General features: G+C 37.8%; 1 protein-coding gene across 1 annotated transcript; it reads left to right on the top strand.

Moving 5' to 3' along the window:
• SUZ12 (SUZ12 polycomb repressive complex 2 subunit) lies at positions 1 to 24405 on the top strand. The gene is made up of 16 exons (XM_053994896.1): positions 1 to 424; positions 3196 to 3242; positions 3334 to 3398; positions 8122 to 8190; positions 9747 to 9796; positions 11050 to 11135; positions 12502 to 12733; positions 13501 to 13603; positions 14945 to 15050; positions 15769 to 15946; positions 18805 to 18896; positions 19350 to 19493; positions 20096 to 20253; positions 20890 to 21088; positions 21587 to 21666; positions 22008 to 24405. The coding sequence occupies exons 1-16, from the start codon at positions 118 to 120 to the stop codon at positions 22351 to 22353; spliced, it is 2262 nt and encodes a 753-aa protein (XP_053850871.1). The 5' UTR covers positions 1 to 117; the 3' UTR covers positions 22354 to 24405.
• The last annotated feature ends 609 nt before the right edge of the window (positions 24406 to 25014 follow it).

The following is a 25014-nucleotide window of genomic DNA, read 5'->3' on the forward strand; positions in this document are numbered from 1 at the left end:
GACTTGGCGGAGTTGGAGCGCGGCGCGTCCCCCCCCCCGCCTCACGCACCCGCCCCGGCCGGCCCTGCCCGCCCCGCTCGGTCTCCGTCCCGCCGGGGCCCGCCCGGGGCCACTCCTATGGCTCCTCAGAAGCACGGTGGAGGAGCGGGGCCCAGCTCGGGCTCCGCTGGCGGCGCCGCCGCCGGAGGAGGAGGTGGCGGCGGAGGAGGCGGCGGGTTCGGGGGCTCCGCCGCGGCGGCGGCTCCCGGTGGCAAATCCGGCGGTGCCGCGGGCGGCGGCGGAGGCGGAGGAGGCAGTGGGTACTCGGGCGGCTCCTCGGCCTCCTCGGCAGCGGCGGCGGCGGCAGCGGCGCTGCCCCCCGTGAAGAAGCCGAAGATGGAGCAGATCCAGGCCGACCACGACCTCTTTCTTCAGGCCTTTGAGAGTGAGCACCGGGTCGCCGGAGGAAGTGGGGGCCGAGCCGGCGGGACCGGCCCGAGCCGCCGCGGAAAGGGCGGGAGGAGGAGGGGAGGGCTGTGGGGAGCAGGGGCTTCCGGGGGTAAACACGGTCGGGGGATGGAGGGAGGGAGCGGGGCCGGGGGAGGCGGGGGCCGGCGGGTCCCGGGCGGAAGCGCGGGGAGCGGGGCCGGTGTGCGGGAGGGAGGCGAGAGGCGCCTGGGGCCCGCGGGGCGGAGGGCGAGGGTGTGTGTGCTGTGTGTGCCCGCGGCCAGCGATGAACTTGGTTCTCAGTAGCACTTCCCATCACGCTTTCGGGGCGGCTGGTTCCCTTCCCTCCTCCCGCAGCCCCTGGAGGCTCTGGGCAGTGAGGGGCAAGGGGGCCCTTTCCTCTTTGGCCTCTGCTGTTCGAGCCCCTTTCAGGGGCAGGACGCGATTAAGAGTTCGCTGTACTTGGTTTTTCTTTGTTTGGCAATAATTTTCACTTAGTCGAGGTTTTGTATTGGAAATCGACCTTTACGACCCAGGCATCCCCCCTGTGGCAGTTCCACATAGGAGGAGAATCCCCCTGAATTCACTAGAAAGTTGTTTGTGGAAATCTGGTTTAAATGCACTGTGGGCCGGTAAACTTAAGTTGCACTAAAAGATTTCTGTGCAGCTGCCGGGATGTGAAGGGACTTTTTAATGCCCTACTTGAACACATGATCCTGTTTTGGGATTGGTGCTGTCAGTGGTCACACTTACTGTAGACGGTGACAGTGTTGGAGTTTTTGGTGTAGTCTGGAATAAAGCATGGCCGTTTGAATGTCAGTCTTTTTAACAACACTCTGTATTCACTAAATACTGTGCTGCAAATGGGTCAAGTCACAGACTTGAGTTTTAAGAGCTTTTTCTCAGTAGCTGAAGTGGAAAAAATTCTTCTGCTCGTGGCTCAGTGTGTCAGACAAGGGAAGCACAGAGCTGAGCAGGTGGGGATCAGGAGGAAGCTACACTGTAGATATACATACATATATACATACTATGTTAATCCTGTAGTGTGACTATCATGGGAAAACTGCAGTGAGTAAATACTGGATCAAAAAAATCCTAACACATGTAGTACTGAATTGCATTCTTCCTGACTGTTTTTGTCCCTTTTCAAGGTCATATGCTAGGAAAAGATAAAAGATTTATTTTAAGCTTTTGCTGAGTAATACAGACTTGTGAGACATATGTCTCTCAGTAGGTTGAAGAGTGTGCTTCAGAATTTTTCCACTTGGGAAAACTAATGTTGAAGCAGCAATGTGTTGCCTTTAAATTAAATTACATCCTTGTGAATGTAACTTGATGTTTTCGTACATTAAGAAATTATAATTATGTCATGGGGTTTTTGAGACTGAAAAACATAGGATGTCTTTTCCAAAGTTGCGACTACTCTGGATTTTCACTTCATGGCAAAATGTACATGTCTTCATTTCTTTCCTATCTTGATCTGAAAAATACAGATTTTATTGTGATAATTTGCATTAAATAGATTTTCACTGGCTTTCTTCAGGCTTCTAAAAGGAAAGTACTGTGATCATTTTAAGATTTCCTTCTCTAACAGTAATGCATATCTTTAATTATGTGTTCTATGGGGTCTTGCATTCGTAACTGTAGAAATAAGGCTGAATCCTACCTTTAAAAAGGGGTAAAGGATATAAAAAGCTGTCCTTTTCTACTTCTAATTACAGAATTCCACACAATAAGGTTTCCAGCTATTTGAAATAAATGTTTTGCAGTCACATGAAAAGAAAATTTTATATTTCTTTAAAAATAAACTTTGTTTTCTTTATGTGGGAGATGGAGGCAGTGTTATCAGCCTTAGCATGGTTATCAATACGTTGTCTATCTCTTTTTTTCTCTCCACTTGATGTGTATTAAGTAATTTATAACTTTTTTTTCTGATGTTACTTAGTGAAGTTGGCTTTTATTTCAGTTTAAATAGGGAGTATTTCAGTTTAGTTTGGAATTCTTGTTAGAAATAACCTGATCCAGACAAAACCCTTCTTGTCCTGATTTAATTGGTTAAAACTAAACTGAAGGTCCTTCTCTGGTTTGTAGGCAAGTCTTGATCATTTGAACATTGGTTCTCAGACCTGTTTGACATGATTCTGTGCTTTAGTGTCCATTTTGTGAACAGCTGAATTATCTTTTCTCCTTTTGCACTTTAAAACAGTAGCTGCTCTACCAAAACCGACATTAATTTCCCACCTTAGAATGATCCATAATGGATCGTAGCCAACTGACAGTCCCTGTTCTTGTTTCAGTACCTGCTGCAAGTGACCTTGCTACTTGCCAGAAGTGTAAAGCAATCAGAATCTAAATTGTCTGACTGTAAATTTATTGTGCTCTTTTGGTATCCTAGCAGATGTGCTCATTAACTTAATGGAGAAAACGTACCTCTATGACCATAGGTTGTGATATGTTGAGGTATTTTTTCTGCCCTTTGATGATATAAAGTCTGTCAGAATCACATTTTGTGGAAAGCAGAGCAGTCAGAGTTGAGTTGTGACCCCTGATTTGTGGCACCTTAAGCAAGAAGTTGCTTTGTGTTGTAGAGTTGGTGAAGTAACCTTGAATGTGATAACTTGGAGGTATTTGGACATTGTGATGCTTCACTTAATGCCTTTTGTGATAATTGTTTCAAAGTAATTGCCATACTAAGATACTTTTTATCATTTAATACTGTCTTTCTGGAGGTGTAAGTTGCATTGGGTAACATGTGTTCCTTTTTCTTAGAACCAACACAGATATACAGATTTCTACGTACCCGGAATCTAATAGCAGTGAGTAATTAGTTTTATCACTCCTTTACTTTGCACTTGGAGAAAATTTTAATTAAAGCATAACCATTTTCTATTTTTTTCCCCCCTGCAGCCAATATTTTTGCACAGAACTCTCACTTACATGTCCCACAGAAACTCCCGAACAAATATCAAAAGGTAAAATTGTTTTTGTAAAGTAATCCTAAAATGTTCACCAAGTAGCAGAAGTCCAAAAAGCAGTGGAGGGTAACCTGTTTTCTTTCTGAAGAACTTTAAAATGCATACTTCAGTGTACAGTTGATTTCTGAGACCTAATAGATTTTTTGCAATGTTAAGTGTATGTGTAGCTTTATCCATGTGACTTTTGTGAATACTGGGAGTATTCAAATGTGGAGAACTATCTGCAGCATCCTAACTAATTCTCCCATGTTTGTTTTGTATTTTGGAGGAGAACTTATTAAAAAACAAAACTGTATTGCATCCCAGCTCGTATAATCAATGGTACTTAATCATAATCATATGAAACACTATTTTAAACTGTAACCTAACCAGCTGTTTTTGAAAAAAACAAAACCCAAATACAAAACTATTTGCTTTGTTAACTAGTCTTGAAAGAATCCAGTAATTATTTCTGTAGTTATTTTAAAAGCTGGAAAATAAAGCAGGTCTGTTTATAGTATTTTAGAAGAACTCCAGCAAATTCTTTAAAAAAGTTGCTTTGAACTGGATACGCCTGAGAGATGGGCTTCAGTTTTGATACTGCAAAATAGTCATTCCTGTCATGTCAAAGTAGTCATTCCTGTCATGTGAGGTGCTTCAGCTGCCCGTCAGTGGACCTGAAAACACAGAAACACTGCAGAGGGACAAGTACAGTGTACATTATTTATTAGCAGAATCACAAGGCCCTTCCAGGTACTTCCCCTTCACTGAAAATCCTTTGTTAAGACTTTAGACTTCTTTTGTAACCTGAAAATTTAGTTTAAAATATTTTTGCACCGAAGTTCTTATCGCTTAGAAACAGTCACCGTGGGACTTAAGCAAATATGCAACAAGATGTGATTATGCAGACAATTCTAGTTTAAACTTCATATTTATATCTAAGGGATGTCATATTTGCATGATCTATTGATCAATAGAATTTGCATATTTTTAATTAAAGGAGCTGTTTATGCCATTATTGGATCTCTTGGATATTGTTTAATGTTCCTGCTATGAGTTTTAATGCCACAATATAACTTTTTATTAAAACTGAATCCATAACATACTACTTCAGGTACTTAGGACAGATCAAATTTGTTTATTTTTTTAAACTTGAAGTTGCAGCTTACTTTTTCTTTAAAAAGTTATCAAAACTATTTTTTTGCTTATTTTAAAGTGAGTCAGAACAAAATGTTAAGAAATTATTTTCAGGCTGTTTTGTTTTTTGTGGTTTAGTTTTGTTTGGTTTTTCTAACTAGAATTGTACTAGACCAAGGAAGGTCTTGCTTATAACTTAGATTAATTCATTATTGATTGAAATGTGTGTGTTACCTGAAAATGTTCTGTTGGTTACCTGCCGTACTTGCTGGGAAGTAAGAGACAATTCTTTGCCTGTGCACTGTTATCCACTGTTCCAAATTCCAGTTGATTCAGCTGCACAGGTAAGGCTTGATTTCTGTTTGAAACATACTGATTTTTATCAATTCCCTTAACACTTAGTTTTAGAACTGTGAGTGTAATTGGGAGGTGTTCTAATAACAAATTACAGCTGTTTCTTTCAATAGTTCTGTCGATGCTGACTAATTGAAATCATGCTTGTAATTAGGTTTAGAAAGATTAAATAAAACGTATCAGTATGTTTTCTTTATAAAAACACAATAATGCAACAGAAGTAAGTGAGCATAGTTGAAAGTGAAAAAGACAGAAAGTAATTGTGAAGTGTGTTCCCTCAGGTTCCCTCTGCCCTTTCCATGCTCACTTTGTACTGTGGCCCTTCTCTTTCAGCCTACTTAAACCACAGAAGTTGCAATTTAAAGGTAGTTTGGACTTAAAGATTGGCAAAAGAGTCTTAACTGCACTTCTGAGGGGATTAGCAGGGTCCTTGTTTGCTGATCTGTGCTGGCAAATACTTGCAGATATGCACAAGACCTGAATCACTATTCTTTCAACACAAATAGTTAAGGTCTACGATCTGGTTGTTTTAGTGAAAAAGGGACTTTCAAGAGAGAAAATAACTGAAGTAGGGAAGATCATCTTGAAGTTTATATTAAGAAAAATCCATGTTCTCGTTTCAGTACAATGAAAGTGTTAGTAAAGTTCTCTTTGCAAAGAAGTCTTTTCTGGAACTGCATCACTGTTAGCCTGCTTATGTGAACTATACATGTATATTAATTTATTCCCCTAGAACTCCTAAATGTTGCCATTGTTAAATTGCTGATATTTTTGATTGCCATTTCAGTAAACAGTATCATAAGTAAAATATAAGGAACTAGTCTCTGAACTTAATGGACCTTACTTAAAGAATAGTAACTATGACTCCACATCTTTTACCTCCAGCTCTATGATAGTCTGAGAAAAATGCCAGACAAATTTATCACTTGGAGGTAGGGAACTATAACTGCATTTTTACCAGGAAATTATCTATTGATATTGCTCCACATGTTTAATACTGAGAAAATGTTTAGAAAACCTAGAATGCTTAGAGCATAGGAAAATGGTCATAGGGAATAGTTAATGTGCATTGTCAACCTGGGCTAAACAGATATTGGAGAGGTGATGAGCTTTGGTCAGCTAATACTTGATGTGAGACCTGAACGGGACTTTGTGTCTCTGGGTCTGTCTTCAGGTGTTAGTATATTAGAGTAAATTATGGTGTTGGAAAGAAGTTGCCAACTTATTAAAATTACTTCACATACAGTATTTGGATAAAGAAATAATTATATTATTTATTGGCAAAATAATGACATGCTATGATGTGACTTCTAATACTTTGCTAATTATTACTTTTCTTGTCTGGAATAAGAGTGGGTGGAGAAAGGAATGCACAAGATGCACATAATTGTTACACAAGTAAACGCTGTCTTGAAAATTCTGAGTGTGAGGGATGGTTATTATAAAAACTTGATTTTGTCTGTTTTGCATGGGAACACGGTAACGTAAATAGTAATTAATTTTAAAGGAATTTCTGCTCTTACAAGTTAACTTCAAAGGCAAAAATTTTTTATTAGTTGCTATTTTTAGTTTCTTGGAAAGATTTCTTTTTTTTTTAGGAGGGCTCTCTTGTTTCGACTAACCTGAGTCTGGATTTAGCAAAGGCTGTGCCACCATTCTTTATGGATCAATAATAGTCACATGCTAAATACAAGTTGGGTCAGATGTTGGTATATTTTATGAAAGATTGTTAACTTCCCCCCATTCTGGGATCCTGTTTGTCTCTTAGCTGGTTTTTGGCTCGTGTTCTGCTCATGACATAACTTTGGTCTAAATCTGTTTCTCTCAGTCTGGAGAAAGCCCTCTAAACTTGCTGTTCTGCAGAACAGTGGCTGATTTTGATGAGTGGAGCAAAGTGCACCCAGAGACATTTTTACCTTAGAAGCTGAAACTTCTAACAAATTATTCTGTTCTTAACTTCTCTTGCTTTAAAATTGAGCACTGCAATGTTCATTTTAACAATCCCACATTTTCGTGTAGGTGAGTCAGTTCTTCAGTCTCATGTGTGTGACTCTTGGGCTGAGTAGAGCTTTGAATCAGTGATTGTTTACTACACAAATCATAATTGTTTTTCTCCTTGTTATCTGCGTGCAGCCCTGTAGTTTTTGTTGCCCAGTGTTGCTGTTTAGTCCCCATGTGATGTGTAACTCAATCATTCACGAGCATTACATGCTGACTGCATACAGAGTGACATCAGTGTTTCTTCAGTCAGGGTATTTCTGTAGACAAATGCTTCCCACTTCCCCAGAGCATGGTGTTGTTCCCTCTGCAAGAAATCCAGTTTGGCAACCGTTTATGTTGTTCTTACTCCATTTTTCTAAGGTATAAATGTGAAGGAAAGGTGCCCTCGCACTCTTGCATTGTCACTGTAGACAAGTGCAATTTTGTGGGTATCTAGATCAAGCGTTAACTTGCCTTTAATGAAAAATGGAAAGACTGTTCTGTAACATGTTGAATAACTTCTGAGTGAGCTTTATTTAGCAATGAACATGAAATTGTATGTATGGTAGAACAGGCTGAACATATGAGCGTGAACAGACTGATGTCAGAATTACAGAGAGGAAAGATTTGAAGTGATTATTCTCTATGACATTGTTGTCATTGGTTGTCATTGTCCCCTGTTTCCTGTGAGTGGGCTCCAAAGGTCGCTTCCAAATTCATTGCTCTTTGCATTGTGTCCATTTAATAGAAATGTGTGGAGAAATAAGGGTTTGGGGTTTTAACTACATTTTTAACTCTTTTGTCCTGTAAGGTTTTAAGTGAATTTCATTATTATGATCAAGATCAAAATAGTAATGACTGAGGGGCTGACATGTCAATTCCTGGTATGTATAAGTAAAACAGGAAGATTTTCTTTGACAAAGCTGTAATGTAGTTAAACATGTTCATTGCAAAGGTTTCAATATGTTGCTGTTAAATGAAACTTCTTATGAGCAGTAAGATTACTGTTGCAAGGTCTGGGTTTAATTCCTTGTATTATTTTTGATACTGCTTGAGGAGCAGTTGTGTCCCTTATAACACAGGCATGATACTAGGTCTGAAAAAGTATATGTGTGTCTAAAGGGGGTTTTCTGATGAGAAGGCTAAAATGATATATATAGACAGTTTTACATGTAAAATCAAGTGAAAGCTCAGGCTGAATACATTTTCTTGCTGTATGTTGTGGGTATAGTGGCTATGTAAAACTATTCTTTTTGCTTTTTCCTCACAGGAAAACTTTCAAAGTAGATGACATGTTATCAAAAGTAGAGAAGATGAAGGGAGAACAAGAATCTCACAGGTACTGTCCTGCTGTGTATTTATGTGTGGGTACAAATGAGTACATGCATGAGCTGTGAATCAAAAATCCTTTTGACTGATAAAGTGTAAGTGATAAAGAGTCATTACTCGAAGCAAGGTAGTTGCTGTTGGAAATGTTGCTTCCAGAATCTTAAAATGTGTTGATGTATGCTGATCACTTAACTTGGAGAAAAGCAGTATTGGGATACTTTCAGTATTTGTTGTGGCATCTCTTAAAATGTGTATAGAAACCTCAAATAGGTATTTGCCTTAACTTTGTTTTTAAGAGTGTCAGATGTGTCAGTAAATAATCTGTGTGTTGGAATTAAAAGTAAAAAAAGAGGTGGATTTGGGAAAATATAAAATTTTATTACTTGTCGTTTATGTTGTTGTACACATGCTGTTTTTAACCTGTTCTTTTCCCACAGTGTTTGCAAATCATTAGACTCCTTCAGAGGCAGCTGTGATATATACAGTGTAGTCTGAAACAAGCTTACAAATTTTGTGTTCTAAGAGGTTTTATGGATTTACTATACATTATTTTTCTTAATTATATTTTGCTCCATATATTGTGGTTATTTGCTTTGTTGAAACCACGTAGAATATTCATTTGTGTATGGTTTTTTTTGTGCTTTCTAAACTGTAAAAAATGTGCTTTAGTGTGGAAAAGTAACATGGATGAATAATGCAAGTTGGTGTCGGTAGAGTCCTTTGAATGCTTGAGGTGTTTGGCACTTCCGCTGGTCATCTCAGAGCTCTTGGGAATGTTTGTGTTTAAAAATAAGTGTGGAATGTCACGTTGTATCTGCCTGAGAAGTGAAGGTGCACAGAGTTTTGTCTAGTGGGGTAGTGGGACAGATTATATTTTGTTCAATGTGTACTTCAAAAATACTGAGTGGTTTTGAGATCCTTTTTAATCTAGATTTATGAATACATGTTTTAAACAGAAATATGCTCTGAATTTTACAATTTGAAATAAAATGGGTCTATGGTCAGCAGAATAGTCTAGGTTGTGAAACAGAACAGATGCAATTAGTATTTTGATTGTGTATATTATGATTGATTTGGACTTGATTAAACTGCTATCTCTTTATTTCTAAAGGTGCAGGTTCTCCCTTGTAAAGATTCTCATTACCGGGCTTAAAATACTTGTTGGCTTGGTTTTCTTTTAAGCTACACCAAGCTTAAAGCCTGTGGTTTAGGGTAAAATTCTAGAAAGATTCCACCAAAACTGAGCTCTGTTGCTGATGACTGTCCAACAAATGTGTTTGCCTGCCTGTGAAGGCAAGATCTTCTGTCTTCAGGCAGTGTTCTTCTACTGCAGTGTTTACATTTTTTTTTTTAGTGTATCAAGTCACAGAGTACACAGAATAAGTCTGTAAAGAGAAAACTGGTGTTCAGTTCTGCATCACCTGCAACTGCTGTATCCAGGCAGTTTCCAAGTTAAAAGGATGGACTGAATCATTAGAGTTCTGTACTGTATATCAGTGAAATGGTTGCTGTGATAAGACAACACTTATTTGTTCTAACATTTCCTTTTTTTTTTTCCCTGTTTAGCTTGTCTGCTCATTTGCAACTTACATTTACTGGGTTCTTCCATAAAAATGGTATGTTTGCCAATTTATTCATTCCCCTGTTAATTTGTGTAACACCTTTGAAATTAGTAGAGATCTGTGAGGGGGATATTTGAATGTTTTTATTCTCTGCTGTTTGGATGTGGGTTTTAATTTACTTGTTCAGCCTGTCTCATTTAGTTATAATTCAGTAGTGCTTTAGAAATGCTGTAGTGTAATTGTGATGTTAAGAAGATAAGCCTTCAGGGTTTTAGTCAAAACAGCGATTTTGGCAAATACTTCAAGCCATCATCCATTCAAACGGAAATAGACCTTGGGGACAGTGTCCTCAAAGAATGTGATTTTTCTGGGAATGTGTCTTTGGTGTTTGAAGTAGCTTTAAAAAACCCCACAGCCCTCAAATAGTTAGAAGATTCAGTGGCTTCTACTTTAAAATACGAGTGTAAGAAAAAAAAATAGTCAAGCTGAGTCTAGAAATGAAGGAAAGGCCATATCAACAATTATAAAAGCCATGGAAATAATATTTTAGTGACTTGAAGTCATTTCATGATGCCTTTCAAGCACATAGGGATTTGCCTCTCAGTATCAGAATATTGGAATTCCTCGACCAGAATGAAGAGGTCTATTGCTCTGGGAGTAAAAGGTGTTTTTCCACTAAAATAAAATGATATTTCTAGTTTTTTGGTTGCCATTGCCGATCACACCACTGGCAGCAGCTGCCTTGAAGATTCTAGGCTCTAGGAAATTTATTGTGCAGTCTCTGAAACAAAGTCTTATTTTCTAACATTTTTTTCGAGTTTTTTTGAGAGTCCTTTAACAGCTATTGTGCATTTATTTAGCCTTGCATAATATTTAAGCGGGGGGGGGGGGTTGTGTAATTTTGTTTTATTTTCCTATCTGATAGCATCTGGATCTTAAGCCTACATTTTAAGTTTGCAAGCTGTAAAGAAAAAAAAAACTGGGAAAAATAATTCAACTCATTTGTAATAACTGTATTCTAACTGTCATTAAATCTAACCATAACATTTTTCTGTTATAAAAAGGTAACAAGCTTGCTCTTTTAAACTTTAGAGATCAGCTATGCCTTTAAATCAGCTAATATGAAAACGATTAGGATGTATTCTCAAGTGAAAATTTGTAGTAAGTTTGGGGAGAGTTGAAACTAAGAATGTGGTTAGAGGTCTTTGTACCTGGGATGTGCCTGTGGTTAAAAAGTAATTACAGATGGATTTATATCGTTGAATAGATCTTCACTTTTTCAGAACTTAAAATATTTTTCTGTTTAGATAAGCCATCACAAAACTCAGAGAATGAACAAAATTCTGTAACTCTGGAAGTACTGCTGGTCAAAGTTTGCCACAAGAAACGAAAGGTAAAAATTATCGGACAAATTATTAATATACATTAAAGCAAAATATTTAGCTGCTTCTAGAATATCTAAGTAACACTGTCATATAGTGATGCTTCTGTTGAAATTAGCCTTTAAATTTAAGAACTAAGGTATTCAATTTGTTTTTAATTGGATTTTGCACTGCTTTATGAGAAATGAGTTTAATAAACGTTCAGCTTTGTTGATGGAATTCAGCTTGTAAATCACATCCACTCATTGTGCATTTCAGCCACTTCTGGTTTTACATCAGTTTTCATGTGTCACATCATTAAAGTATTCATTCCGTTGTGATGTCCAGAGGCTTAAGGAAACCAGGCAATCACAAAATTATAAAGTAGCCTGTGCCTTTCAGAGTTTAGGGGTAAAAAGGAACAAATTGTAATTGTTTTGAATTCCTCAGTCATCTGCTGACTCGTCTCTTTCCTTGCTTTTTCTGTACCTGTGTTTTTTACTTCGGTTATTTGAGTTATTGCAGATTTTAGCTACCATGAATCATAAACAATTTTATATTTATTTTTAAAGCATCTTTGAATTTACTTGCAGTTTTAGCTGTACTTATTTCACATCAGTTGGCAAATTATTTCCCCAACTACAAGAATATGGGAGGCTTAGTAATGCTTTAGGTTTTAACCAGAAAGGGAAAGATTTGCAGTCAGAGCTGTGTGTTCTTCCCTAATGCTAGGCTGATTTGACAGGCTTTTAAGAATTAATACTGTTTCTAGCCAATTTTGTTAATTATTTTAGTATGGATAAATGTAGTGAGATCAGGAGGTGCTAATGGTTATTGCAAATGTTTTGCTGCAAGTTTCATATTTAGGCCATCTTGTCTTGTTTTCCAAATTCTACACAATGTTCAGTGATCTCTTTGAGAGGTAACTGAATATAATAAATCCTAGGTAAGTGGTTCTTTATCTCACAGATAGCACAAAATGCACTTTGAAATATTGCAAGAAGAAGCTAGAAAGCCCTTGAAAAAAAAATATGTATATATAACCAAAACATTTCATTTCTTCAGGTAAACAGAATTAAATTAGTATTAATGACTGTTCTGCAATCTTTTTAAGTGCCTCATGTTAGTGTTACTTTATTCACATAGAGAAAGATGGCTGCTGCCAGAAGGGGTTATAGAATGCCAGTTTTATTTACACTTAAAAATATCTGGGTTTGCATTTAAAATCTGGGATTGTTCCAGATTTTTTTATTTCTATCTATTACATGGCTTATTATAAGGCTTATTTTCAAAAGTTGGCAGAACAAATGCAGTTTAGAAATAGCATCAATTTAAATACTTAATGTCTTTACTTTGAAGTCTAAAAACCTGAACCGTATCTTTCTTGTTTTACTACAGGATGTCAGTTGTCCAATAAGACAGGTTCCTACAGGTAAAAAGCAGGTGCCTTTAAACCCAGACCTCAGCCAAATTAAACCAGGCAACTTCCCGTCACTTGCAGTTTCCAGTAATGAGTTTGAACCAAGCAACAGCCATATGGTGAAGTCTTACTCATTGTTATTCAGAGTCACTCGCCCAGGAAGGAGAGAATTTAATGGACTGATCAATGGCGAAACTAATGAAAATATTGGTAACTTCAGCCTTGAAATCTGCTTTTGCAAGGTTTATCTTGTGGGTGCATGTGGAGTTGTCTGGATGAGCAGTGTGGGTCACACTGTGACAAGGGCCAGTAATTACAGAGTGATTGAGCTTTTATTTGTTTGCAGTCTCTTTTGAGATGGGGATGAAATCCAGCTGGTAGCTAGAAATTGTGCTTCTGGTTTTGTGTAATTTCACACCACTTGTTACTAACGTGATGCTTGAAGGTGTGAGGCAACACTGCTAGAGGATGAACAGTGCAAGAGAGCCCTGTGGTCACTGAGACTTTCATTATTCATCCACCAACACTGGTCACTACTGACTCAGTGTGGGTGCTATCAGTGTTTCTCAGCAAAACTAAGTAACAAGCCAATAGAAAAGTACCTCAATAACATATTTTTAAAAGTTATTTTCTTAATCCTGTTGAGAACTGTTACAACACAAATGTTACAGCCTTGGAGAGTACATGTAGAATGAAAAACTTTTATTTCTCACTATTTTATAGCCACAAGAGGAGGAAGATCAAATTCCAAATTCTTTATGCTGACAGAATAATACAATGAAATTATAAATACATGGGAACACACCTAAAATATGATTACTGTTAAGCTAAGTGCTCTTTTATTGCATTGTCCTTCTCTATTGTATGGCACATCTGACACAATCAATAGCCAGTTGTATTTGTGAGTGCATAGAGACTGTTGGATCTTTTGAATCTGCGCTTATGTAATGATTGAATACCATATTTCTTATGTGCAGATGTCAATGAGGAGCTTCCAGCTAGAAGAAAAAGAAACTCTTCAAATCGTGAAGATGGGGAAAAGACATTTGTAGCACAAATGACCGTATTTGATAAAAACAGGTAATATTGTAAAAACAAATACAGCTTCTATTAATAATTCTATTAATCATTTTTAATCATCATAATGTTAGAACTTTGATAATAAGCTTAATATGTTCTTTGTTACAGTGTAGGTTGTCTTTGGCTGCATTTTAGTTGTTATTTACAATAAGAACTTAGGCTTGTTATGTTTTTTTTTTTTTTAAACCTACAGGTTTCATAACACATTTTATACTGAGACCTGTTCAGTGATTACTGTAAATAATTCCTATCTGTGAACTTGAATATTGTCCTGGTAATTTGCATCCATTTGTCTGTTCCTTGCCAGTTTTTGACAGATGTAATTTGTCTGTTCTGTTAAACATCAGTGACAGCATATTTAAAAAGTTGAACAAAGAAAAGATCTCTGAAATATCCTTACTGCTTACACTCTGGTGAGTGGCATAATTTTTCCCATGCCCACAGTGTTGCTGGTGTAGTCACAGCAGCTGACAGCTACAGAAGACATCAGTTCTCCATTACTACAGGACAATCAAACAAGTAGTTAAAATTATAACAGGCCTACTCTGTCATGTCGTTTAATTATTTATTATCATGATACTACTTAATGTATTTCAAAGAAGGTGGAGTGCTCTCAATAGCTTAGAGCACTCTAGATCCAGTTAAAAAGATAAGGACCAGACCATTTCCTGGGTGGATGTTTTGGTTGGTTGGTTGGTTGTGCTGCAAAGGATCATAGTGCCAACAGCCAAAATACAGTACATGAAAATAAGAGTTCTTTCCATGGCAAATGCAGGTCCTAGGTAGAGGTTGGTATTTACATAGTTTCTTTATCAATAAAAATGGAGCTTGAAGAAAAAGCTGCTTAAAATAGCTCCAACTAATTCTGACAAAATGGTTACTTATCCAAATAGGGTTTTAGAAGTATATTTTGAGAAGAGTTTGTGTTTTGAAGCTATGTCCTTTTCTAATCTGTATCTTCTTAGAAGTCTTGACAGTATTTTGTTCTTTTCTATTACTTAGTTCCACTGGTTAACTTCAATATGCTAAACAACATACAAACCATTGGATGGTTTTGTAGTGATGATAAGCAAGGACATTCTTAGGCATGCTGTTGTATAAATGAGACTGATTTGCAGCAGAACCAAATCATGCATAAAAATTTATATTTTTTTTGTTTAGTCTTTAATATTTTTCTTTGTTATGAGTGATGTTTGCCTAAGATTTAGACCTAGTCAAATAAATTTGCCTGAAAATATGTTTGTAGGTTCATGGAAATTTAATTACTGTGAAATAGTGCATTTTAATAGACAAACAGTAAAAGAACTCTTTTTACACATAATACATATTTTGTCTTGACAGACGCTTGCAACTTCTGGATGGGGAATATGAAGTGGCCATGCAGGAAATGGAAGAGTGTCCCATTAGCAAGAAAAGAGCAACATGGGAAACGATTCTGGATGGGAAGGTATGGATTGTTTTAGTGGCCAAGAAACCTGTCTTCACAGGAAATATTTCTCTTTGGGAATGCATGGACATACATTTTAATTTAGCTCTCAGTTTAGAAAGCTTTGGCTACACTGGATCATTAATACAAGCAGATGTCAACTAAGTATGGCAGTGACTTCTGAATTCCTGACCTAGAAATTAGACAGTTTAAATGCTATTCTAACAAGTTGGACATATCAAAAAGGAGCAAACTGCAGAATATTTAAGGGTAAGAAAGAGGAACCCAGAGAGGTGTGATCTTGGGTACATAGCTTAAGAGAATGCTGATAAAATGTAGTGATGAAGAGGATCAGTGTAGGAGGAAGGGTTGAGAAGAGAGAAGTTGTTGACTGAGGTGAGTCAACACGCAGTGATGCAGTGATTGTATGTACTTACATAGTCATGCTCACGTGTCCTGGGAGAGTATGAGTTGTAAGTGATTGGAGAGAAGAACATGAAGATTCCAGATGGTTGCAAAGTATTTGTGTCTCAACATGATCATATAATTATGAAAAAAGCAGAGATGATCCAAATTATATAGTAAACATACAGTTATAAGCTCAACTATCCTGCTCAGCCTTTACCTGCATAAAAAAAAAATTACATCAGTCTACATTCTGTGAATATTTTCTCATTATTGTTTTTGTGAAGACACTTATTCTGCTGGTTTGTTTTTTTTTATTTTCCCCATTCTCCAGAGGTTGCCTCCATTTGAAACATTTTCTCAGGGACCTACACTTCAGTTTACTCTTCGTTGGACAGGAGACACAAATGATAAGTCTACAGCTCCTATAGCTAAGCCTCTTGCAACACGAAATTCTGAAAGCCTCCCTCAAGAAAACAAGCCCAATTCTGTTAAACCTACTCAAACTATAGGTAAGCAAACTTTGGTTTTGCTGCTGAATAATCATCTGCTTAACCCTTTTGTGCTTAGGGATCACTGGTGCAGCTGCTTCAAGTTATTCTCATCAGGAAAAAGCAAAACTGAGTGGGCTTTGTTGTATTTTGTAAATTTTTTAAGGTTAAAAGCTATACATCAGGACTATTGAAATGATTATATACAATGCTCATAAATCCTGCTGTGAAATACATTGGGGAAAATCTATCACTAGGATTTCTGGGATTGTCTGGTTTGCTCTACTCACTCCAACTAGTGTCCTTTAAGTTTCTGGATTTATAGGTGCCCTACTTTCAGGTTGAATAGAGTTAATTTTCTTCTCAGTGCTTTAGTGCTGTGTTTTGGATTTAGGATGAGAATAATGTTGATAACACTGATGCTTTAGTTGTTGCTAAGCAGTGTTTAGACTAAGTCAAGGACTTTGCAGCTTCTCATACTACCCCACCATCAAAGAGGCCAGGGAACATGAGGGGCTGGGAGGAGACACAGCTGGGATAGCTGACCCAGACTGGCCAGAGGGATATTCCATGTATGGCTTCATGCTCAGTATAGATACTAGAAGGAAAATTGGCCTAGATGCCATCTTTATTTTGTCTCACTCCCAGTTGTTTGTGACTTTGTATTAGAGCCTTGTGTTGGCAAGTAAAGCTCAAGGATATCTGGAAAACTTAAGTTGTACAGAGAAAACAGGCTGCACCTGTTGTTTCAACACCTGTGATCACACCTTGACTCTGGATTGGCACCCAGTTCACTTCAGAGTAATCAGCATTTCCAAGCTTGCAACTAGACTAGGACTCTGAGAGTAAGGAATCTTCTAGGTCCCTGTTGTAGAAGTGATTATTTGGAGTGCAGTGGTTCTGTCCCCAGACTTAGTCTCTGGGGTGTGCAGTGAGGCACCGCTAGTGAAGAGTTGATAGTGCTTTGGAGAACTTGTCCAAAATGGCATTTCAGTCTGAGTTTGGTGATGTTTTGGAGATGGACTGGTGGCAGCAAGGAAATTGCTATTATGAGTAAAGCACTGCTTTTCTAAACGTGGTTTTTATGCAGTTGTGTTACAGTAAATGTTGAGAAACTTAATGGTGAGACTTTCTAACAGTGGTGATTCTTTGTGCTGCTTTTAGAGCTTTAATGTGATAAAAAAGTGAGAACAAGAAGAATTTCACCCTACCTGTGCAGAAGCCAATGTCTAGAATGACCCCTAACATCCTCAGCCAACCTTACAAGCATCTTTCTTATGGAGAGAGTACAAGAATATTTAAATAAGATTGATACCTGTTCCCTGAATTGAGTATTTTACCTGAGCTAGGGATTGCAGACACCTGGGTTTATTCCATTAGGATGAATGGCTAACAGTGCACACAAACATGAAGTAATTCCAACAGAACCTGGGAGGTCCTTGAATTTTTGCTGTAGAAATTGTTCTGCTTTCTCTTTACTTCCTTGTACCAGGCTTCCTTTGTATCAAAATACAAATACAAATCCTTGTATTTTAGAGTTTCTTGGAGACCTGTATTGTAATTTGTTAGGCAAGTTTTATGCTCAGACTTGCAAAAGAAATGAGAGTTGAGTTGACTAACTCCAGAAGGTGTGTGGTAGTTTACTGTAACAAATATAAAGGCAATAGGAACATGGACTGCATTGCCAGTGTAAACTGGAACCCATTTTTTCTTCCATCAGAAAAGCTAAATTGATAAAGTTACAGCCAGAGCGACCTTTCCAAATAGTACAGCCAACTCCTATACACAAATGTAATGTAGTGTAATGTGCAGCATTGTGGGGTATTTGTTATTCAGATACTGCAAACAGCACAACCATACCATGAAAGTGCAAAACTGTACAAAACTTCTGTCAGAGATTCTGATAAAGATCCAGTACATCTTTCCCAATGGTGCTTAAATTTGGTGTTGTCATTTTACTTTGGCATATTTCCCAAGGCAGACCAATGGAATAATGACATCAAAGACTTTCTAAATATGGCAGCTTAAACTTTGCTGTAATTACAAAGTTCTGAAAGTAACTGAGCCATGGAATTGGGATTTTTCTGATGTGATGCAGGCTAAAGTGTCAGGCTTCCTCTCTTTTTCATAGAGACAAAAAATGAAATTTCCTTTCTTCTCCAAAATATTAAATTTAAAATAAATGCATCTTCTAAAATTTAGGTCAGTAGAACTGAGCCTTGTTTTCCCATCTTTATCACCATTCACAAGCAAGTAGGGTCATTACTTGGTTTCTCTTGAGGACAGATTTATAAACCTGCTTAGTTATGTGGGGTTTCTTGTTAGTATGAAATCAAGTACTGTTATAGATTAAAGTGTATGGAAGAGACTCAGAAGCAACTAAGCAGTGCCATTACACATACAATGTTCAAGGGCTAAAGTTGTAGTTACATATTTTGTGTGTTTACTTACATTTCTACTGCCTGTTAAGAGACTTGTGGAACCTCTGAAATTGAATTTAAGTGATGTGTTTGAATGCAGCAATCTGAAAGCAGGGATGGCTTTTATTTCCCAGCTTTTAGCGATCCATAAAGAATTCTCTGCTTAAATGGAGTAAGAAAAATATTGCTTTTTACCTGACCATTTTTAAGTTCTCTGAATGATTCTTCAGCACGTGAGATAATCTTGTGTTAGAAGTGGGTTTGCCTGTAAGTTTGTGAAGGAAGCCGAACATCCAGACTTCCTTGTTACTGGTAGGAGCTACTTACATCAAAGGACATTCAAGTAGCCAGTTTCCTTCAGCAGCAGTGCCCTTCTCAGGACTTCCATAGTTGGGTAAGAAACAATGTTTGTCTGTTCCTGTGCACCAAAAAATGTGGGTTCATGTGGGTTTTTTTCAGCTGTGAAAGAATCTTTGCCTACAGACCTTCAAACAAGAAAAGAGAGAGATGTTTTAAATGAACCTCGACAGAAGTTGCGAATATTTTACCAGGTATTGAAAATAATCATTAAAGGGAAAAACTAGAATCTAAATATTGTGTGGAATTGAAATGTTTGCTTGGGAGCTGGGTGGAAATTTCCATTTGCCCTTTTCATGGATTCCTTAAAGAGTCTCAGACTCACAGACTGAATGCCATTCCACAGACTCCTCTTTATGGAAGTATTCTAGAAAATGAATCTTCCTGGGGGCACATCTGATGTTCTGAAAGACAAAGGACATTCCTTGTTAGACTTCTGGAGGGGGACAGGTTGGTCTCTGATGGGAAAAAAAATTATTGAAATACCAGTGTTTCAGTACACTGAGCTCATACAGTGTGCCCAAGATCTAACTATTGCTGTGGAGGTCTCCTGTAATGACATCCAGCTTGGTTTTGGGGGTTGGAAATTAATGAATGAAACTCATTTGGTGCTAATTCTGCTCTGCCTTTTCCTTTGTTTGCATCAGTTCCTTTACAACAATAACACGAGGCAGCAGACGGAGGCCCGCGATGACTTGCACTGCCCCTGGTGCACACTGAACTGTCGGAAACTCTATAGTTTACTCAAACATCTTAAACTCTGCCACAGCAGATTTATCTTTAATTATGTTGTAAGTAATCATTTTGTAGTTCAGCACTATGAAACTCTGTACAGTCTATCACAGATGTTACACATGCAGGGATTCTGTTTCCAGCTTAGTAAATTGTAGGGCTGTATCTACAGGTTAGAAGCTGTTTTCTGTGAATGTTTGTGTGTTATATGGAGGAGAAATATTGTCTTTCTTTGTTTAAATACATGTATATTAAATAATGCTGACCACTGGAGGCTGAATTCTAAATGTAGCTACTGCTTTTGCATCAGTGTGTTCTTTGATGTATAAAGCAATGTAATTGTATTTGGTTAGAAGTTTCTTGAAACTCTAAGAAACTTAGAAATGTTCTTGCTAGCAGTCTTTTGGGGATACTTTGCTTAATTTTATAATTAGTTTTGAGCAGTTTTATACAAAACAGTAAAATAGTACAGAGGAAGGAAGCTTTAGTGTAATTTGCTTCTAGAGGTTAAAAATTATTTGGGTGTTGTGAAAGGAGACTTAGAGCCATATCAGGTTATTGAGAGGTGATATTTAAGGTATTCAGAATTTAAAGGTTACTTGTTTAAACCCCTCGATGCATTGTCATTACTATCTGCTGAGTATTTGCTACTGTGCTCCAGTATCATCCAAAAGGTGCTCGGATAGACGTGTCCATCAATGAGTGCTACGATGGCTCCTACGCGGGGAACCCCCAGGACATCCATCGCCAGCCCGGCTTCGCCTTCAGCCGCAACGGGCCCGTCAAAAGAACTCCAATCACACACATCCTGGTGTGCAGGTAGGGAGCTGGCAAACAAGCTCTGGGTGTGGGTCACAGAATCAGCTAGGCTGGAAAAGACCCTGGAGATCAAGTCCAGCCTATGACCCAACACTACCTTATCAACTAACCCATAGCACTGAGTGCCACATCCAGTCTTTTTTTAAATACCTCCAGAGCTGGTGACTCCACCGCTTTTCCTGAGCAGCCCATTCCAATGCCCATCCACTCTTTCTGTAAAGAATTCTTTGGCCTGTAAACCAGATTTGTGATACCTGGGGATTTGTGAATCTGCAGGTGCATATACACAGCACTAAATTTCACTTTTATGACTAAATAAAATGTAACTGAAGGAGGATAACATCACCCATGATTTTTCTATATCTTTCCAGTTGAGATATCTATTCATAACAATGTAGCTCTCTTTAACTAGAACCCTAGAACTTACCCTAGAACTTTTCTTCCCCAAAAGGTGAAGTTGGAGGGTTGGATCAGGAGCTCTTGGGTTTTTAATGGAGATTATTTCATTGCTGGAGATTTCCCCCCTCACAATATATTTGCAAGCTAGAGCTTAAAATAATTGGTATTAATCAGTGACAGTTCTCAGTATTTGCATCAGTGATGTGCTGGTGACAGCAGTGACTTCTCCTTTGGCAGGCCAAAGCGCACGAAAGCGAGCATGTCAGAGTTCCTGGAGTCGGAGGACGGAGAGGTGGAGCAGCAGCGGACGTACAGCAGCGGGCACAACCGGCTCTACTTCCACAGCGACACCTGCCTGCCCCTCCGCCCCCAGGAGATGGAGGTGGACAGTGAGGATGAGAAGGACCCGGAATGGCTTCGGGAGAAAACCATTACTGTAATTATTCTGTTTGTACAAAATTACTTTAAGTGGATTGTGGTTTTTAAAAAATGATCTGCAGTTGTTTTAGGGAACAATTGGGCATACATTGTGAAAATTCTGCATTTTAGGAGCAGAAAATTTCGCTGAACTACTGTTGATGGAAATTCAAAGTTTGTTTTTTCAAGTGTGCATTCAGTTCACACAGTTCAGTCCCTTTCTGTTCAAACAAGTTTTCATTGTTTGTGGCTGCTTTTCTCCTTCGAAGAGGAGATGCTGGAATCAGGAGCACACAGTTTGGGCTATATAGAATAAGGATATTATTTATCATCAAAAGTCTCTACATAAAATGACATTTTTCTAACTTTTTTGACTGCAGAGCCTGAATTTTCTATATATATATATATATATTTGTGTCTAAGTTGAATTTTGGGTATGTTCTCACTACTTGGCAGCAGATATGCAGCTCTGATGGGTGTGTTTGTTTCTTTTCCTATCCTTCCTCCCAATCTCCAGCAAATTGAAGAATTTTCTGATGTTAACGAAGGAGAGAAAGAAGTGATGAAATTATGGAATCTTCACGTTATGAAGCACGGGTATGTTACTTTGCTTAGTTTTGATACAAATAAATTAGATATATTTGTATATATGTATACATTTGGTTGATAATTTTGCATTGCAGTTCATTAAATACTTAAAATTCATTTGTCTCAGTTGTTTAGGAAAGGGTCATTAAAGGATAATTTGTAATAAGCTTTTGAGAGTTTAAGTTTTTAAAGAACTTCTTGTGCGTAGTAGCATTTGGGCTTTGAAAAGAAAAAATACTGGACTGTGTAATAGCTGCTCTCTGCAGTTACATTGATAAATGAAGTTGTAGAGTATCTTTTTGTTTTTGAAAATGTTCTGCTTGCATAATGATGGCTTTCTTATTTGACAGGTTTATTGCTGACAATCAAATGAATCATGCCTGTATGCTGTTTGTTGAAAATTATGGACAAAAAATCATTAAGAAGAACTTGTGTCGAAACTTTATGCTCCACCTGGTCAGCATGCATGACTTTAACCTCATCAGCATCATGTCCATAGACAAAGCTGTGGCCAGGCTCCGAGAGATGCAGCAGAAGTTGGAGAAAGGAGAGTCAGTGTCCCCGACAGACGAGGAATCTTCTGAGGAACAAAGTGGGACAGCAAATGGATACAGTGAAAATACCATGAGAGAGAGGATTTCAGAAATGGAAAGCATCTCAGGTGTCACGAAACAGAGCAAGAAGCAGAAGCTCTGAAGTCAAAAGTCAATTGTCATTCAACGGACAAACATTGAAGTGACATTCTAGGGTGCATGAGCTCTATAAAGAATTACACACAGAAATACAGAGATTCCAAACAGGCACTGCTGGATGGAAATAAATGATTTCAACAAGGATATTGTTTAAACAGGGTTTTTATTCAGTTACTTATGCAAGTACTACATGTATATTGGTTTTGGTGATGTAATGACAATATTCTAAGAGTTTGAGCATGAAGAGCAATATAAAAATCTTTTTGTAATTTTAGTAATTAGTGTCTTAAGAACTTTATGGAATTTACATAATTTAAGTATATGTAAAATCGTTTTTATATTAAGATTTTTGCATCTGTATCTGGCTGTTTTTTCCTACCATGAAGTTGTGAAACATTAGGGAAAGGGGATTGGGATACAGTTTCTGCTTTTCTTATTTAGAAATTCTCCAGTTAGCTTTTTGTGAAAATAACGTCTGACTATTTACAGTTTAACCTTGATCCTTGTATTTGAAATCATTTATCAAATGATCATAAATTACAAATCAATTTTTTTTACACTAAAAATTATCAAAGTTGGCAAACTTAGCACTTCCTTTGTCTTGTGCCTGTTTGGAAAGATCTTGGCTTTTCACGTTCCAGACACAGTGAAGTACCACCTTGGCTTTTTGAGGTTTAACCAGCAGTTTGGGTTTCGTGGATAATTCTGATGTATTGATCGCCCAGTGTACCATTTTAAACTTGAACATTTAGCTCCTTTATATTTTTATTACACATTTACACAGCTACAGAGAGGATTTGGGTGCAGCCCCTTGTGCCTGGGGTCACCCATCCTGGGGTGCCATGCTAAGGCTGGAGCCTCGTGTCCGTCTGCAGGCGCTGCGTCGCCAACTTCCCGCGAAGTTCTCGCCTCAGCACAGACTGCAAGGCCAGGCCGTGGGTTTAGCTTTGGCTTTCGAGATGCCACTCTTGAGGGAAAAATGCACTGTAAAATTGGACCAGAAAATGTGTTGCACTTCTTATGTAAGTATTCTGTGATGTATTGTATTCAATACAGATACTAAGATGCTGACTAAACTATATTTGAGCAGTTTTGCACTGCTGTTAACACATTTTATGCATACGTTTACAGATTTTTTCCAATGGAAAGTGGTTTCACTACTGGTACAGTATCAGCACCGAAGGGTTTTATTCCAGCAAGCACTGTGGTTGAGTGACATCACCTCAATTTTTTATTATCCTTAAAATATTTCATTTTTCATATTCTTTATTTATAAAGGAACAATGCTGCTGTAAATACAGGTATTTTTTGTTTTTTATTTCATTCCATCACCATGAGATGCAGTTCCCTATTTGTTGAAGGGGTATATAAGCTTTCTAATGGTGTCTTCAGAAATTTATAAAATGTAAATACTGATTTTGATGGTCCTTAAGATGTGTTTAACTGTGAGACTATTTAACTAATGGTGTGGATGTGATTTGTCATCCAGTATTAAGTTCTTAGTCACTGATTTTGTGTACAAAATAGGAAAGAGGGAAACTGCAGCTTTTCATTACAAACTCCTTGAATTGCCAGCTCTCGAGTTTTAGCAAACTCTAATTATGCCTCTGGATAGTACATCATGCATTTCTCTCTGGCTTTAATTTGCTAAAGCTGTGCACATATGTAAAAAAATAGATTATTTTAGGGGAGATGTAGTTCTAGAATTATTGCTTATGTCATTTCTTAAGCAGTTATGCTCTTAATGCTTAAAAGAAGGCTAGCATTGTTTGCACAAAAAGTTGGTGATCCCCCCAAAAATAGTAATGAAATTACTTCTGTTCAGTAAACTTTGTATGTCATGTCAATTTATAATAAAAGCTGAAAAAATCCCCTTGTTTTCTATTTATAAAGATGCCTTTTCTATTTGTACCTTTGAAGATGCCATGTAAGCTGGTTAAAAAGAATTTGAACGGTACAGTAGATGTAAAAACAAAAGAAAACCCTCCCCCCCCAAAAAAAAGTTCAGCTGTTTAAATGAACCATTGTTTTTCATTAAATGTTTTATTTGAAATCAGCTTTTGTACATGAAGTTCAGTAATGCAAAATCTGCCATGATGGGTGTCCAGTCATTCCATGTGCAGACACCTCAAGCAAGCATCTCTATAAACTCTCTTTTGCATGGCTTAAAATTCGGATGTGTTCTCCTTTGTCAGATTGTTACAGTTCTATTTAAGGTATCTCCATAGATTTCCAGGGTTTTAGCCAGATTATAATAACTTTCATTCTCCTTTCTTGGGTAGGACTTGAATACCTGAGATGAGTTTAAGTTGTGCTTCACTGTGCAGAACTGTAATTTACAGAAGTGCAAAGAGACATCGCTTGTGTTGTCACTTACAGAACTAAGTTTTTACATGCAAGTGGTCAATTTTTTAGAAATTTTGCAAAGTATTTGGCTTATATGGAGTAAAGTTTAAATAAGTGTCAGTTTAAGTCTCGTTTCTCTGGGACTGCAGAGTATGGATGCTCCAGGTACTGTGGAACGAGTCAGGGATTGGATTGCTTGGCCAAGTAGTGACTGTGGAATGGCAGACACTGGAAACCTTTTCCCATGTTAGGATTCAGATCCTGAAATGCAGATTGTGCCAGCTGGGCCCTGCAAACCGGACCTCAGGCTGCTGTTGGG

Source organism: Vidua macroura, chromosome 19 (genome assembly GCF_024509145.1).
Source record: "Vidua macroura isolate BioBank_ID:100142 chromosome 19, ASM2450914v1, whole genome shotgun sequence".
Taxonomy (NCBI): Eukaryota; Metazoa; Chordata; class Aves; order Passeriformes; family Viduidae; genus Vidua; species Vidua macroura.

Bases quoted from the DNA above. Each gene is read 5' to 3' on its own strand.
- SUZ12 (XM_053994896.1), top strand. From the start codon at position 118: ATGGCTCCTCAGAAGCACGGTGGAGGAGCGGGGCCCAGCTCGGGCTCC. The intron at 12,734-13,500 runs GTAACTTCAGCC...TCTTATGTGCAG, and splicing joins CGAAACTAATGAAAATATTG to ATGTCAATGAGGAGCTTCCA. The intron at 18,897-19,349 runs GTATTGAAAATA...TGTTTGCATCAG, and splicing joins AGTTGCGAATATTTTACCAG to TTCCTTTACAACAATAACAC.